The sequence below is a fragment of the Electrona antarctica genome, assembly GCF_951216825.1.
Source record: "Electrona antarctica genome assembly, chromosome: 12".
In the NCBI taxonomy this organism is placed as follows: Eukaryota; Metazoa; Chordata; class Actinopteri; order Myctophiformes; family Myctophidae; genus Electrona; species Electrona antarctica.
This window is the reverse complement of record NC_136793.1, coordinates 3,242,853-3,260,491: the sequence shown is the minus strand read 5'-3', so window position 1 is coordinate 3,260,491 and position 17,639 is coordinate 3,242,853. Positions and strand designations below refer to the sequence as shown.

General features: G+C 49.9%; 1 protein-coding gene across 1 annotated transcript in view; it reads right to left on the bottom strand.

The window, feature by feature from the left end:
• cmya5 (cardiomyopathy associated 5) overlaps nucleotides 1-17,639 on the bottom strand; it is a 76,944-nt gene that overhangs the window by 8,032 nt on the left and 51,273 nt on the right. Inside the window, exons 12-24 of the mRNA XM_079515933.1 lie at nucleotides 15,213-17,635; nucleotides 15,159-15,182; nucleotides 14,637-14,783; nucleotides 14,307-14,375; nucleotides 12,125-12,220; nucleotides 9,984-10,202; nucleotides 8,070-8,092; nucleotides 7,769-7,881; nucleotides 6,085-6,219; nucleotides 5,676-5,822; nucleotides 4,352-4,496; nucleotides 2,830-2,963; nucleotides 1,222-1,321 (exon numbers count right to left, since the gene is read on the bottom strand). Coding sequence (XP_079372059.1) covers nucleotides 1,222-1,321; nucleotides 2,830-2,963; nucleotides 4,352-4,496; nucleotides 5,676-5,822; nucleotides 6,085-6,219; nucleotides 7,769-7,881; nucleotides 8,070-8,092; nucleotides 9,984-10,202; nucleotides 12,125-12,220; nucleotides 14,307-14,375; nucleotides 14,637-14,783; nucleotides 15,159-15,182; nucleotides 15,213-17,635 — 3,775 coding nt within the window. The remainder of the gene's footprint in view (nucleotides 1-1,221; nucleotides 1,322-2,829; nucleotides 2,964-4,351; nucleotides 4,497-5,675; nucleotides 5,823-6,084; nucleotides 6,220-7,768; nucleotides 7,882-8,069; nucleotides 8,093-9,983; nucleotides 10,203-12,124; nucleotides 12,221-14,306; nucleotides 14,376-14,636; nucleotides 14,784-15,158; nucleotides 15,183-15,212; nucleotides 17,636-17,639) is intronic.

Below are 17,639 nucleotides of genomic sequence, written 5' to 3'. Positions count from 1 at the left end.
CAGAGAAACCCCCTCCACAACCAGTCTGTCTCAGACTGGACCCCCAGAGAAACCCCCTCCACAACCAGTCTGTCCCAGGCTGGACCCCCAGAGAAACCCCCTCCACAACCAGTCTGTCCCAGGCTGGACCCCCAGAGAAACCCCCTCCACAACCAGTCTGTCCCAGGCTGGACCCCCAGAGAAACCCCCTCCACAACCAGTCTGTCCCAGGCTGGACCCCCAGAGAAACCCCCTCCAACCACCAGTCTGTCCCAGGCTGGACCACCAGAGAAACCCCCTCCACAACCAGTCTGTCCCAGGCTGGACCCCCAGAGAAACCCCCTCCACAACCAGTCTGTCCCAGGCTGGACCCCCAGAGAAACCCCCTCCAACCACCAGTCTGTCCCAGGCTGGACCCCCAGAGAAACCCCCTCCAACCACCAGTCTGTCCCAGGCTGGACCCCCAGAGAAACCCCCTCCAACAACCAGTCTGTCCCAGGCTGGACCCCCAGAGAAACCCCCTCCACCCACCAGTCTGTCTCAGACTGGACCCCCAGAGAAACCCCCTCCACAACCAGTCTGTCCCAGGCTGGACCCCCAGAGAAACCCCCTCCACAACCAGTCTGTCCCAGGCTGGACCCCCAGAGAAACCCCCTCCACAACCAGTCTGTCCCAGGCTGGACCCCCAGAGAAACCCCCTCCACAACCAGTCTGTCCCAGGCTGGACCCCCAGAGAAACCCCCTCCACAACCAGTCTGTCCCAGGCTGGACCCCCAGAGAAACCCCCTCCACAACCAGTCTGTCCCAGGCTGGACCCCCAGAGAAACCCCCTCCACCCACCAGTCTGTCCCAGGCTGGACCACCAGAGGAAACCATTTCCCAGTCCACTCCTGCATCGCTGCCCGGTGTCATATCGTTCTCGGTAGCGTGGCTCTAACACTCACTGTGTGTGTGTGTGTGTGTGTGTGTGTGTGTGTGTGTGTGTGTGTGTGTGTGTGTGTGTGTGTGTGTGTGTGTGTGTGTGTGTGTGATAACACTCACTGTGTGTGTGTGTGTGTGTGTGTGTGTGTGTGTGTGTGTGTGTGTGTGTGTGTGTGTGTGTGTGTGTGTGTGTGTGTGTGTGAGAGATAACACTCACTGTGTGTGTGTGTGCGTCATGTGATAACACTCACTGTGTGTGTGTGTGTGCGTCATGTGATAACACTCACTGTGTGTGTGTGTGCGTCATGTGATAACACTCACTGTGTGTGTGTTGCGTCCTGACGCAGCTGGACGGTGCTGAGGTCATCAGACAGGTCCAGAGCCGGGTGACAGGAAGTGGTCAGCAGATGGAACCTGGAGCCTGGATGCACGCACACGCACACACACACACACACACACACACACACACACACACACACACACACACACACACACACACACACACACACACACACACACACACACACACACACACAGTAGTGATTTAGCAGAAGCTATTAATCCAGAGCAATCCAGAGAGATTTGATTTCGTCGACTAAAACTAAGACGACAAATGTTCGTCGACTACCTTTTTCCACTGACGAAAACTAAATGGAAACTAAGCTATATGACTAAAACTATGACTATACTCATGGCCGCGGGAAGATGTTTACAGTAGGAGGTGCTGAACGCTTAGTAGGGGGTGCGCGCGCGTAAGCGCGCGCCGCAAAATGCGTGTGCACGCGCCTCCTGCACGCGCATTTTCACGCAGAAAAGTGGCTTTTAAAGTGGCCTCTCCACACGCATGAGCAAACTGACACAGGCAATGAACCAGGATAAGGCGCCGATACTGTGATACAGCATATTTATTAGTCCATTAACAGATACTGTGATACAGCATATTTATTAGTCCATTAACAGATACTGTGATACAGCATATGTATTAGTCCATTAACAGATACTGTGATACAGCATATTTATTAGTCCATTAACAGATACTGTGATACAGCATATTTATTAGTCCATTAACAGATACTGTGATACAGCATATTTATTAGTCCATTAACAGATACTGTGATACAGCATATTTATTAGTCCATTAACAGATACTGTGATACAGCATATTTATTAGTCCATTAACAGATACTGTGATACAGCATATTGATTATTCCATTAACAGAAATCTGTTTTGATTACAATTATTATTTTCCCCCTCCTGTCTGAGGGGGGGGCTGTGCCTGGGCGGAGAGGGTGCTCCAGCCCCCCCAGCACCCCTACTTCCCTCAGCCATGACTATACTGACAATTTTGTCAACAAATAACATTTTAGGAAGGGACTAGTGGACAAGAGATCCAGTATGAGTCAGTTTACAACGCGTCGCAGCACGACGTGTTGTAAACTGACCAAAGACTATGACTATGACTATGACTAAAATTTGCTGCCAAAAACAACACTGAAAGCAAGAACTAAACACAGTAAAGGGCCCATTGAACTAAACACAGTAAAGGGCCCAATGCAAACGGGGATCGATAAAACGCGCCTATAGTTCATTTTCAATGAGACCTGCATTTTTGCTCGGAGAAGTCGCGATGCGACAACGCAAGCGTATTTACGTGAGCGCGATCCCGTGAATTTGTTGCACGCGTGCTCGTTACGTGCACACGCCCCACGCGACTCACCAGACCTGGATTCTGTTTAGCTTTTTTTTTTAACGCTTGCGTTGTTGCACCGCTCTTCAACAGACCTGGAGGAGACATGTGTTGATCCAGGCAACAACGCCTGCGTTCCTCGCTTCACGTTTGCAAGGCCCTTACTACATCAAATACATAAAGAATGACAATAGCTAAATGACAGTGTGTGTCTATGTGTGCGTGTGCGTGTGTGTCTTACTCTTCGTGGAGATGAGCGCAGCCTCGCTCTGCTCGCTGGCTCCTGATTGGTTGACAGCTTTGATGTAGAACAGGTACTTCTCGTTGGGCTGTAACAGAACCTCCTGCTCTGTGGCCTGGATCCCTGAGATGGACCTGCAGCGCACACACACACACGCACACACGCACACACGCACACACGCAGACAGACAGACAGACAGACAGACAGACAGACAGACAGACAGACAGACAGACAGACAGACAGACAGACAGACGCAATAACACACACACAAATGCAGTTACAGCACTCTGTCTGTGTGGGGCAGTATTGCTCAAGGGCACTTGGACCAGTCATATTATTGGACACATACATGCCTGAGCAGACTGGCTCCCCCTCCAGCTAAGTGGTTGATTGGACCTACCTGAGCCCCTCCCCCTCCAGTGTCTGATTGGACCCACCTGAGCCCCTCCCCCTCTAGTGTGTGATTGGACCTACCAGAGCCCCTCCCCCTCTAGTGTGTGATTGGACCTACCTGAGCCCCTCTAGTGTATGATTGGACCTACCTGAGCCCCTCCCCCTCCCTCTCTAGTGTATGATTGGACCTACCTGAGCCCCTCCCTCTCTAGTGTGTGATTGGACCTACCTGAGCCCCTCCCCCTCTAGTGTGTGATTGGACCTACCAGAGCCCCTCCCCCTCTAGTGTGTGATTGGACCTACCTGAGCCCCTCCCCCTCCAGTGTGTGATTGGACCTACCAGAGCCCCTCCCCCTCTAGTGTGTGATTGGACCTACCTGAGCCCCTCCCCCTCCCTCTCCAGTGTGTGATTGGACCTACCTGAGCCCCTCCCCCTCTAGTGTATGATTGGACCTACCTGAGCCCCTCCCCCTCCCTCTCTAGTGTTTGATTGGACCTACCTGAGCCCCTCCCCCTCTAGTGTTTGATTGGACCTACCTGAGCCCCTCCCCCTCCAGTGTGTGATTGGACCTACCTGAGCCCCTCCCTCTCTAGTGTATGATTGGACCTACCTGAGCCCCTCCCTCCCTAGTGTGTGATTGGACCTACCTGAGCCCCTGCCTCTCTAGTGTGTGATTGGACCTACCAGAGCCCCTCCCCCTCTAGTGTGTGATTGGACCTACCTGAGCCCCTCCCCCTCTAGTGTATGATTGGACCTACCTGAGCCCCTCCCCCTCTAGTGCATGATTGGACCTACCTGAGCCCCTCCCCCTCTAGTGTATGATTGGACCTACCTGAGCCCCTCCCCCTCTAGTGTCTGATTGGACCCACCTGAGCCCCTCCCCCTCCAGTGTCTGATTGGACCTACCTGAGCCCCTCCCCCTCCAGTGTATGATTGGACCCACCTGAGCCCCTCCCCCTCCAGTGTATGATTGGACCCACCTGAGCCCCTCCCCCTCTAGTGACTGATTGGACCCACCTGAGCCCCTCCCCCTCTAGTGACTGATTGGACCCACCTGAGCCCCTCCCCCTCTAGTGACTGATTGGACCTACCTGAGCCCCTCCCCCTCCAGTGTCTGATTGGACCTACCTGAGCCCCTCCCCCTCCAGCTCCAGCTGTCTGCAGTACTCCAGGGTGTAGGAGAGCTCCATGGAGGAGGTGGAGGTCCAGCGCAGTGTGGCCCAGTCCCCACGCACCGAACACCGCTCTGGCTGGATCACTGGCACGCTCGGAGCTGCACGGTGGGGACCACACATTCATTATATCATTGGGACACTCGGAGCTGCACCGTGGGGACCACACATTCATTATATCACTGGGACACTCGGAGCTGCACGGTGGGGACCACACATTCATTATATCACTGGGACACTCGGAGCTGCACCGTGGGGACCACACATTCATTATATCACTGGAGCTGCACCTTGGGGACCACAAACTATCATTATATCACTGGAGCTGCACGGTGGGGACCACACATTCATTATATAACTGGGACGCTCGGAGCCCGTTTTGAGAGGAAATAGGTCTCGCACTTTTGCAATTTGCATCTGTTGTCGTTCGTTGCATATGGAATACGGAACATTCATACTTTTATGGAGCAATAGATATGGCTTGGAGTTTAGCCTTGGGGACAGCATTTTGGTGAGTTCTTATGAACAGAACTGACTGCATTGCCAAATCTCGCAAAGACACCCGGCTTTACAACATGGCTCGATCATAATCGAATATCATAAAGCTTGCTTTGGTGGGCCCGAAATAAAAAAAGACTAGTACAGAATTAAGTAGTAGTAGCATTATTGAGGAGGAGGAGGAGGAGGAGGAGGAGGCGGAGGAGGAACTTGGATAAGGACAACAACAACGCGCATACAGGTATTTAGCATTGCGTACTGTTCTGATGATGGGCCACCCTAACTTAATACTGTATTTTATACAGTATCTAATATAACGTTGAGCCGCTGTGCCAACTGAACTGCAAATGCCTACTGTAGTTGTGTGCTGCGAGCCGGCGGGCCCCTGTGTAAACTGCTGCTGCAAATGTTATTGATTGACTGATTGGAAATTTTATTCCGTTTGTAGAATGGGTACAGTTCAAACGAAAGCCTACACAGGTCAATACAAAATCTGACTGCTACGAGTATAAAACCAGAAAAAGCTTAAGACTTGTTACTTCAGGGTCCTCCATTTTCAATTCATCAGAACATTTAAAGACATATAAAAACGTCTATATGCCTACTCTATTGTGTTCTGATGGGTGGGCTGGCCGTTGGTTGTGCTAAAAAAAGGCAACAAAATACGGGATAAAAAAAACGAATTTTTTCGCATGTGCGTGCATGTGTGCGTGCACGTGCACGCACCCGAGCTCCGGCACCTAAGAATTTGGAAATTAAGCACTGGGTTCTAGGGTACTGACCGGTCCTGAATAGCCTGCGGTCGCTGGGCAGGGAGCATCCCGTGGCGTTGACGGCCATCACCCACACCTTGTAGGTCTTCTCAGGCTCCAACTCCTCCAGGACGCAGAAACTCTCCTTCACCGTGACGCGGTACTCCTCGGACACCGCTGGAGAGGACAGGAGAACACACTGGTACTGTACTGACTGCACCGTACCGTACCGTACCGTACCGTACAAAAGTAGAAATGTCCAATTTCACAAGATTTCAAATACACATTTTTAAATAGCAGATCGACAAGCCCACAATGCATCACATTGCGACACGTTGTGAGCTTGTAGATCGTCTATTTTTAAAATAATGTCAGAAATGTATATATAGGGCTGTAGTGGTTAACACGCGTAGGTGCGTGCGTGCGTGCGTGCACCCACCTCCCTGTGGGTGCTCCATACAGTAGACCTGGAAGCAGTCGATGACATCACCAGGCTCCACCCTCCAGTAGACGGTGACGCTGGTGCCGCTGGCTGACCCCGCCTCCTGCTCCGAGAGGCGGGGCTTCTGAGGGACTGCGGGGGGAAGCAACCATTTACTCTACTCCACCAATAGAACGCGGCTTTACATAGATCACCAAAGTGATCCCCTGGGTGACCCCCTGAGTGACCCCCTGGAACTCCCTCAAGGACCCCCTGGAACTCCCTCAAGGACCCCCTGGAACTCCCTCAAGGACCCCCAGGGGACCTAAATGGACCCTTATGGGTCTGTAACTCAGAGAGTGACTCTCAGAGTTAGATTAACAACATACATTGGGGGTCCCAGAGATAGAAATGCCATTAAATGGGGGTCCGTAGACTAATGCATGTCAAACTGGGGGAAATTAAACGGGTTGAGAATCACTGCTAGAGCCGTAGAAATCTTCTCTTATGGGGGGGTCCTGGCATGTATTTTCAAAGGGGGGTCCGCGGAGCTAATTAGTGTCAATTTGGGGGTCCTTGACGTGAAAACGTTTGGGAACCCCTGCCGTACACGACATACCATGTGTTGTTTTTGGCAGCACATTTCGATATTTCAGTTTCAGTCATTTGTGACCAGATTTGACTGAGAGACTGCCATCGCACAAATTCCAGCTTTTCACCAGAGGAGAAAAACTTTTTTTTAATTTATTTTTTCAAAATGAGTTTATAGCACAGGCAGAATCTTCACATACTAGAGCATGTCTGAAATAAGTGTCAGAGCTGAAATCGACATGTAAATATGAAATAAATGCTTAAACATGTAGCTAGGTGTAATGTTAGAGACCACAGAAGACATTTAAATATGAAATAAATGCTTAAACATGTAGCTAGGTGTAATGTTAGAGTCCACAGAAGACATGTAAATATGAAATAAATGCTTAAACATGTAGCTAGGTGTAATGTTAGAGTCCACAGAAGACATGTAAATATGAAATAAATGCTTAAACATGTAGCTAGGTGTAATGTTAGAGTCCACAGAAGTGAACCTTTCAAGCCTGTTTTCTCAACTCGCTGTTTTCTGCAAGACATTACTCTATAAGCCATATCTCCAAAACTGGTGGGCCAAACTGAACAACCAATGTCAATTTGAAGCTATGATTCCCTGCTTTCATATGACATGAAAAATTCAAAAACGTCCAATGGCAGTCCCTCAGTCAAATGTAGTCACATTTAGTCTCTTAACGTTTTCATTTAGTTTTAGTCACATTTTAGTCCCCCGGAATGTTTTATTGTTAGTCTAGTTTTAGTCGACTAAATATCATAAGATCTTAGTTGACTAAATCTACAGTTGATTTAGTCGACTAAAATGTATTCTGGCGGGCCTTGATGCCGTTGTAATGGCTGATTTTACACTTGCTGAAAATAGCAGATCTACAAGCTCACAACGCGCCGCTCAGCGACGCGTTGTGAGCTTGTAGATCTGCTATTTTCAGCATGCAACCGAGTGTAAAATGACTTCTACTGGATCTCTCTCGATTTAGTCGACTAAAACAACACTGGTACGTACCAGGGAGGCTGTGGCTGGTGTACACTACGTACCAGGAAGGCTGTGGCTGGTGTACACTACGTACCAGGGAGGCTGTGGCTGGTGTACACTACGTACCAGGGAGGCTGTGGCTGGGAGCGGCGCTGCTCCTCTTGGTGAGGTCCTGGAACACCAGGAGGCCCCGGGGACCCAGCTCCAACGCCAGGGCCGACGCCAGAGCTGCTGAGAGACTATTGGACAGACACACAACACAATGATGACATCACAGAGTTGCTGAGAGACTATTGGACAGGCAGACACATCATCATCATGACATCATCAACTACAGCCACGCAACAATGACATCATGATGACATCGTCAACCAAAGTTTGTGTGCGTGCGCGGCGTGCGTGCATGCGTGCGTGCGTGTGTTATTACCTTGTTTCAATGTCTTCAATGGACTGTTGGGGGACACAGAGGGAAAGAGGGCTTCATCAGAAATGTATAATTATCTCACACACCAGAGCACACTTTCACCACAGACATGTAGAGCTTCTATCTGGACCAAATACAGCCTAATATGGAGCTCACTCCGTTATACTCCAGGACCTGGCTAAGATATGTATGCACTTCATTTAGCGGAGAATATCTCAACTGTTCTTCATGGCTAATATGACCGCTGAGAACAACTTGGGAACTGTGAAAAATTCTCTATCCGGGGCGAAATACCTGGAATTGACCACACCAGACAGCTACCTAAAACATGGCTCTATCTTCTAAACTGTTTGTGTGACAGATGTTCTGAGATGCTCAAAATGTTCAGAATACTCATGTTTGAATACTCAATAGACCATAATGCACACGGCGGTCATCTTTCCACAAGTTAATGGCAGGGTGGAAACTAGCCGCAATTTGCCATTGACCGCCCATACATCCAAACAGACAAAGTCTAATTGTATTAAATTATGTCAAACTCACCAACGTTGCAGCTGTACGGAAATCTTGAATTATCCTCTTTCAATCTGTAAAGTGTTCGTTGCATAAAAATCCACCGTAGACATGTTATGAGCTACTTTATGTCAAGAAATTCCTTACAGGTGACTTTTTTTGTGTGTTGGAGTTTGGAAGAGCTCCTTTTCAGTAACGCAACATCCTGCTGCCTCCTGCATTATGTGCAAATTCTAAACAGAATATTAAAAGCTATAATATGACACAGATGCGTCCTCAGGTCTAAATGGGTTAAACAGGTGGAACGCAGAGCCGTTCCAAACTCCAACACTTTGGAGTTTGGAATTTCTTGACAGGAAGTAGTTCATAACATGTACTACGGTGGATTTTTATGAAACAAACACTTTACAGATTGAAAGAGGATAATTCAAGCTTTTTGGACTATGTCGGTTTAGATGTATGGGCGGTCAATGGCAAATTGTGGCTAGTTTCCAACCTGCCATTAACTTATGGCCATTAATTTATACAGTATGCACACCGCCGTGTGCATTATGGTCTATTGAGTATTCAAACATGAGTATTCTGAACATTTTCAGCATCTCAGAACATCTGTAGCTCCAACGGTTTAGAAGATAGAGGCATGTTTTAAGTGGCGGTTATTTTTAAAAGGGCGTGGTCATTTTTGGGTATTTCGCCCCGGATAAAGACATTTTCACAGTTCCTAAGTTGTTCTCAGTGGTCATATTAGCCAAGAGCAGTTGAGATATTCTCTAAGTGCAGTCCTGGAGTATTATGCTAGACGACCACAGCTTTTACTGAATTCAACGTTGGCCAGCCCTTCCGGAGGGGGTTAATTCAACGTTGGCCAGCCCTTCCGGAGGGGGTTAATTCAACGTTGGCCAGCCCTTCCGGAGGGGGTTAATTCAACGTTGGCCAGCCCTTCCGGAGGGGGTTAATTCAACGTTGGCCAGCCCTTCCGGAGGGGGTTAATTCAACGTTGGCCAGCCCTTCCGGAGGGGGTTAATTCAACGTTGGCCAGCCCTTCCGGAGGGGGTTAATTCAACGTTGGCCAGCCCTTCCGGAGGGGGTTAATTCAACGTTGGCCAGCCCTTCCGGAGGGGGTTAATTCAACGTTGGCCAGCCCTTCCGGAGGGGGTTAATTCAACGTTGGCCAGCCCTTCCGGAGGGGGTTAATTCAACGTTGGCCAGCCCTTCCGGAGGGGGTTCATTCAACGTTGGCCAGCCCTTCCGGAGGGGGTTCATTCAACGTTGGCCAGCCCTTCCGGAGGGGGGGGGGGGGGCTTGGCCAGCCCTTCCGGAGGGGGGGGGGGGTCTTGCTTTCAATGCATTGGTGGCATTCCAATCTGCCATTCTAAGACAGCGGCGGTCTCACGGCGGCCTCACCCGTGCGTCCGTCTCCGCCTCGCGGCCGGCGGTCTCCAGGGTCAGCTTGGCGGCGTCGATGCTCTCCTGGAAGGACACGATCTGGTCGTACAGCTGCTCCAGCTTGGCCTTCTTCTCCTGCTCCGTGTCTAGAGACATGGTGTTGTACTGATCCATCACCACCGCCAGCATCTCCTCCTTCTGGCTCTGCATGGACGACTCACTCACTGTACACTGATCCTGGAAGAATTCAGAGGAATACAGACTCAGATGAGCTTAAATACCCCGCCCCGATTGGTCAGACATCAGAGACATAATACTGAGTGAGCCCCTCGAGTATATCTGACTGAACTAACTCCGCAAGCTAAAACCTCCAAAGAGTTAAAGGGGCATTCCACTCATTTTCAACATTTTACTATGTCATTAATATACCTTAGAGCTGTTGTGTGGAAATAATAAAAAAGTCCCCCCCATTCTGTGTATCCTAGAACTAGAGGTCTGAAAAAAATCATTAACATGGTGAAACGCATCTTGATGATGTCATCAAGATGTGTTTCACCATGTTAATGCTTTTTTCATAATTACAGTTCTAGGAAACACAGAATGGGGGGGGACTTTTTTATTATGTCCACACAACAGCTCTAAGGTATATTAATGACATAGTAAAATGTTGAAAATGGGTGGTTTTCCCCTTTAAGGTCCTTTCAGACGAGGAGCGAGTGACGCAGACGCTGTCGCCTGGATCAACGACAGCTCTGCTCCAGGTCTGCTCATGAGGGTCTGGATCAACGACAGCTCTGCTCCAGGCCCGCCACAACGCCGCCCGCGTAAAATAAAAAAACAGCTCAACACAATCAGTCAGTCGCGGGCGTGTGCACGAAACGATGCATGCGCGCGACAATTTCACGGGACCGCGGCCACGTAAATACGCTTGCGTTGTCGCCCCTCGACTACTCCGCACGTATACAAACAAATACACAGGTCTCCAGTGGCGTGCACAGATAGACACTAGGGGGTGCTAGAGCACCCCCTGCCCTTTTGGCAATGTGCCCTTTTGAAAAAAAAAAGAAAAAAAACTTTTTTTTTCTTCTTTTTTTTGGATTTTTCAAAAATAGCAGACCTACAAGCTCATAGCGCGCCACTCGGTGGCGCGCTATGAGCTTGTAGATCTGCTATTTTTCAATAGCTAAAGCATAACATAATGCTAACACCAAAAGGGGTTCCCGCCCAAAATGGATTAAGGCAACCGGCCGGTTCCACGCGCTGCACAAGGTGCCCTTTTTTAACTTGAGCACCTGCCCCTCTAAATGTCTGTGCACGCCACTGCAGGTCTCATTGAAAATGAATGACTTGGCGCATTAATCGCTGGCCGTCTGAAAAGGCTCTTATAAGGACCAGGTTAGAAGGTCTTTGGTACCTCCACAGTGTTGTAAGACAAGGCTCTTATAAGGACCAGGTTAGAAGGTCTTTGGTACCTCCACAGTGTTGTAAAGGCTCTTATAAGGACCAGGTTAGAAGGTCTTTGGTACCTCCACAGTGTTGTAAGACAAGGCTCTTATAAGGACCAGGTTAGAAGGCCTTTGGTACCTCCACAGTGTTGTAAGACAAGGCTCTTAGAAGGACCAGGTTAGAAGGCCTTTGGTACCTCCACAGTGTTGTAAGACAAGGCTCTTATAAGGACCAGGTTAGAAGGCCTTTGGTACCTCCACAGTGTTGTAAGACAAGGCTCTTATAAGGACCAGGTTAGAAGGTCTTTGGTACCTCCACAGTGTTGAAAAGGCTCTTATAAGGACCAGGTTAGAAGGTCTTTGGTACCTCCACAGTGTTGTAAGACATCTGAAAAGGCTCTTATAAGGACCAGGTTAGAAGGTCTTTGGTACCTCCACAGTGTTGTAAAGGCTCTTATAAGGACCAGGTTAGAAGGTCTTTGGTACCTCCACAGTGTTGTAAAGGCTCTTATAAGGACCAGGTTAGAAGGTCTTTGGTACCTCCACAGTGTTGTAAGACAAGGCTCTTATAAGGACCAGGTTAGAAGGCCTTTGGTACCTCCACAGTGTTGTAAGACAAGGCTCTTATAAGGACCAGGTTAGAAGGCCTTTGGTACCTCCACAGTGTTGTAAGACAAGGCTCTTATAAGGACCAGGTTAGAAGGCCTTTGGTACCTCCACAGTGTTGTAAGACATCTCCAGTTCTGACACCAGGTCTTCAATGTTCTCCGACCTCTCCTGCAGCTCTGAGATCCACTCACCCAGACGCTCCTGTCACACACACACACACACACACACACACACACACACACACACACACACACACACACACACACACACACACACACACACACACACACACACACACACACACACACACACACACACACACACACACACACACACACAGCAGTTACAGCTCAATGTCTGTCAGAAGCATAATCAATTACTGTGATTGATCATTGCGTTGAGAGTGGCGGACTGGATACATTACACCGTGTGTGTGTATGTGTGCGTGCCGTGCGTGCCGTGCGTGCGTGCGTGCGTGCGTGCGTGCGTGCGTGCGTGCGTGCGCGTTGGACACAGGGAATTCCCCCTCCAGTCAGCCAGCCGTCACATGGTCACTGAATGACAGCTCACAGGTTTTAACTAACTGGGTCATGTTGATGTCATCGGATCCCCCACTGCTCACAGGACAGGTGTGTGTGTGTGTGTGTGTGTGTGTGTGTGTGTGTGTGTGTGTGTGTGTGTGTGTGTGTGTGTGTGTGTGTGTGTGTGTGTGTGTGTGTGTGTGTGTGTGTGTGTGCGTGCGTGCGTGTAAAAGAGAGAGAGAGAAAGAGAGAGAGAGAGAGAGAGAGAGAGAATTCTAGTGGCAAAGGCTGCAAGGAGTTAGTTACACATTCAGGCTGGAACGAACTGGAGCAAATGGGTCTGAGAGGCTAAATGTCATCAAACGGTGGTCCGTGGCTCAGATGGGTCTGAGAGGCTAAATGTCATCAAACGGTGGTCCGTGGCTCAGATGGGTCTGAGAGGCTAAATGTCATCAAACGGTGGTCCGTGGCTCAGATGGGTCTGAGAGGCTAAATGTCATCAAACGGTGGTCCGTGGCTCAGATGCCGAACACTTTGGTATGAGAAGGGTTGAAAGCCGACTGGTCTAGATTAGAGGATCGGTGAACGTCTCACAATCCAAGCTGGACTGCAGTCCTTTGTGATCGACCCGACCACACGCTTGCAAAAACACTTCTGTCGGTACAGATAGATATATAGATATGATACTATAGATATGATGCTATAGATATGATGCTATAGATATGATGCTATAGATATGATGCTATAGATATGATGCTATAGATATGATGCTATACAGATATATCTTATGTCGGTACAGATGCTATAGATATGATGCTATATATATGATGCTATAGATATGATGCTATATATATGATGCTATAGATATGATGCTATAGATATGATGCTATAGATATGATGCTATAGATATGATGCTATAGATATGATGCTATATATATGATGCTATAGATATGATGCTATAGATATGATGCTATAGATATGATGCTATATATATGATGCTATAGATATGATGCTATAGATATGATGCTATAGATATGATGCTATAGATATGATGCTATAGATATGATGCTATAGATATGATGCTATAGATATGATGCTATAGATATGATGCTATAGATATGATGCTATAGATATGATGCTATATATATGATGCTATAGATATGATGCTATAGATATGATGCTATAGATATGATGCTATAGATATGATGCTATAGATATGATGCTATAGATATGCAGATATATCTTCTGTCGATACAGATGCTATAGATACAGATATTTCTCGACCACCTGTTCTTGTGTTTTTGTTTAAAAAAGTTCATGACCGCAAATGTTAAGAATGTTGTTGCTGTGATAATAATAATGATGTCACGTTGTTGGACCAATCAGAATGTTGTTGCTGTGATGATGTCACGCTGTTGGACCGTTCCAGTGATCAAAGTGGCACGTCACATCATGGCCAGGGAATGTGTGTGCGTGTGTGTGCGTGCGTGCGCGTGGCTCTGCAGCGTGAGCACAGTTTATAGTTTAATAATACTAGAAAAAAAACGCGCGCACGCGCACACACACACACACACACACACACACACACTGTGTTTTTTTTTTTTTACTAAACATCGGTTCGGTGGTCACCTGATCACCAGAATTCCTAAAACGTAATAAAAAAAATAAATAAAAATAAAAATAAAAATAAAAATAAAAATAAAAATAAAAATAAAAATAAAAATAAAAATAAAAATAAAAATAAAAATAAAAATAAAAATAAGTACCTTGATGTTGTGGTAAGCCGTCTCCACTGCTGTGACCTGGTGCTCCATGTGAGGTCCAGACTGAGGCTCCTGTGAATGTCAAGGAAACAATTAAATGTCAGAACCAGTAGAATGACCTGGTTCACACTGCGATGTCAGAACCAGTAGAATGACCTGGTTTTAGATTCCAAAAAGCATGGAATACGGATGTGTAAATTACAGGATGTGTAAATTACAGGAAACTCCCGTGAAAATTGCCCGTTAACTCCTCTTTTCACGTAGTGTCAGTAACGCACGGAACCAATACTGACCTGTGTCAGTAGCTAAACCAGTATAAACCAGTATACTGACCAGTAGCAGACAGCCACAGTCCAGACAGAACCAGTCCATCCCGTTCAGCGCGGCCGCCTCCCGCGCCTGGCTCTCCTCCTCGGCGTCGATGATGTCATAGTCCTCCTCCTCCGTGATTGGCCCCTGGTCCGCCGCGGAGCGCCGCGGCTCCAACGCCGCCGTCGTCGATTCCGTCTAATTAATTGATTTGATTAATTTAATTAATGTAATTGTGTGTTTGGCTTTGAACGTTAAAAAAAGCATTTCTGGCTTTGTTAAACAAAACTCACAAAAATGACCGGTAGCAGTAATGAAAATAGATAATGTACTATTCTATAAAAATATAGGATATAGGCTATTCTATAGCCTATATTGAGTAATTGTAGACTTAAAATAGTGATGCAAGCATGTAGATAAGCTATTTCTGTATTCAGTTTTGAAAAATGTTTGTAAATGTATGAACATTTTCCAATTGTTGAATTAATTCATACAGATGAATGAAAAGCAGTGGTGATATTCAGGTGATATTTGAGACAGGCCTACCTCTGTGCCGGTCTCCTCTTTGACCTCCTGCTGGGAGATGATCTCCTCTTTGACCTCCTGCTGGGAGATGATCTCGTACCCTGGCTCCTCAGGAACCACCCGCGGAGCCTCGGAAATGTCTCTCTGATGGAGCTCCATCTCTGGGCCTAGGTCTCCTTCGCGGAGCTCCGGCTCTGGGCCTACCTCAACTTCACGGAGCTCCGTCCATGGGCCTAGGTCCCCTTCGCGGAGCTCCGTCTCTGGGCCTACCTCAACTTCACGGAGCTCCGTCCATGGGCCTAGGTCCCCATCGCGGAGCTCCGTCCCAGGGCCTAGATCCCCATCACGGAGCTCCGTCCCTGGGCCTAGGTCTCCCTCACGGAGCTCCGTCCCTGGGCCTAGGTCTCCCTCACGGAGCTCCGTCTCTGGGCCTACGTCTTCTGTGTGCACTTCAATACGTGGGCCTATATCCTCTGTGTGTGGTTTAACTGCAGGGCTCATGTCGGTGTGGTGTGACTCCATCTCCTCTGCTAACCGACGCGTCTCTGTCTCTGGAGCCGCCACGTCCTCTTGGCCTGAAACCTCCGCGGCGCGCTGTGGCTCGCTCTCTCGGCCCTCGTCCTCGGTCCGTAGCTCCAGCACGTCTAGGCCTGCAGCTACGTTGTCGTCTTTCGCCCGTTCGGCCGTAGCGTCAGCGTCTTCCGCACGCGGGGGCAACGTGGGCGTCGTCTCTGGGCAGGCGTCGTCGTCCCGGGCCGTGTCCGCGTGCGGGACGTCTGTGATGCCGCCGCGCGTCTCGTCTTCTCGTTCCTCTGTCCCTGAAGGCGCCGAGATCAGCGCAGACAGGTCCTCCTGGGCGGTGAAGCTCCGGAGAGGGCGGAACGCTCCCTGGGCCTCCTCCTCCTCCTCCTCCTTCTCCTCAGCTGGAGCCGGAGGAGGCGAAGGCCACCTCTCCACGACCTCCGTGGCAATCTCTGCCACGGAGCAGCTCTCCTCTGGCGGTTCCTCTTCTACGTGAGGTCGGGGTTCCGTCGCCGAGGAATTCGTGGAATCTGGTGGTGGCGGCGAGACGGTGTCGAGTGACGCCGGGTCTTGGGGCTCGGGGCGAGCCGGGGGCGCGTCCGAACTCTGTCCCACCTCGACGTCCATCTCTACGGCCGTCCCCTTGGGCACCAGGACGTCAGAACCCTGTCCTCCTACCTCGACGTCCATCTCTACGGCCGTCCCCTTGGGCACCAGGACATCGGAACCCTGTCCTCCTACCTCAACGTCCATCTCTACGGCCGTTCCCTTGGGCACCAGGACGTCAGAACCCTGTCCTCCTACCTCGACGTCCATCTCTACGGCCGTCCCCTTGGGCACCAGGACATCGGAACCCTGTCCTCCTACCTCAACGTCCATCTCTACGGCCGTCCCCTTGGGCACCAGGACGTCGGAACTCCGTCTCACCTCGATATCCATCTCCACGGTCGTCCCCTTGGGCACCAGGACGACCATCTCGTCGCCCACGCTCACCGTCTCCGTCGGAAGGACGACCTTGCAGTCCGCGGCGAGATCGGCCAGCTCCGATCTCTCCGCTCGTTTGTCGGTCGACGGGGTGTCGTCTACACCCGCCTGCTTCGCTTCCATCTCCGGTAGCAGAGGCTCAGCTCTAGCCTCCGAACCAGCTTCAGGGAACCGATCTGCAACGTCGCTTCCAGCCTCCGGTTCCGGTCGCGTCTCGTCCTCTGCGATCACCACCTCCCGCAGAGCGATTTGGACTTGTGTCTGAAACTGCGTTCGATCCGCCGATCCTTCCGTGACCTCCACGACTGCTCGTATCGCAGGATCGCTGCCGTCTGTGACCACTACAACAGGCTCGCTGAGGTCAGTGACCACTTCAACGGGCTCGCTGAGGTCAGTGACCACTTCAACAGGCTCGCTGAGGTCAGTGACCACTTCAACAGGCTCGCTGAGGTCAGTGACCACTTCAACGGGCTCGCTGAGGTCAGTGACCACTTCAACGGGCTCGCTGAGGTCAGTGACCACTTCAACAGGCTCGCTGAGGTCAGTGACCACTTCAACAGGCTCGCTGAGGTCAGTGACCACTTCAACAGGCTCGCTGAGGTCAGTGACCACTTCAACGGGCTCGCTGAGGTCAGTGACCACTTCAACGGGCTCGCTGAGGTCAGTGACCACTTCAACGGGCTCGCTGAGGTCAGTGACCACTTCAACAGGCTCGCTGAGGTCAGTGACCACTACAACGGGCTCGCTGAGGTCAGTGACCACTTCAACGGGCTCGCTGAGGTCAGTGACCACTTCAACAGGCTCGCTGAGGTCAGTGACCACTACAACGGGCGGAGGAAGACTTTCAGCCACGACCACTTCCTCCGTTTCCCTGTCGACCCGCGGCGTTTCCGTCGACGTCTCTGTGGTTTCAGCATCGGGTTCTTCGGTACCGACGACGACCCGACTTATTGTCACAGCCTCGGGTTCGTTTACAGCCTCGACGGCCCTCTCTGC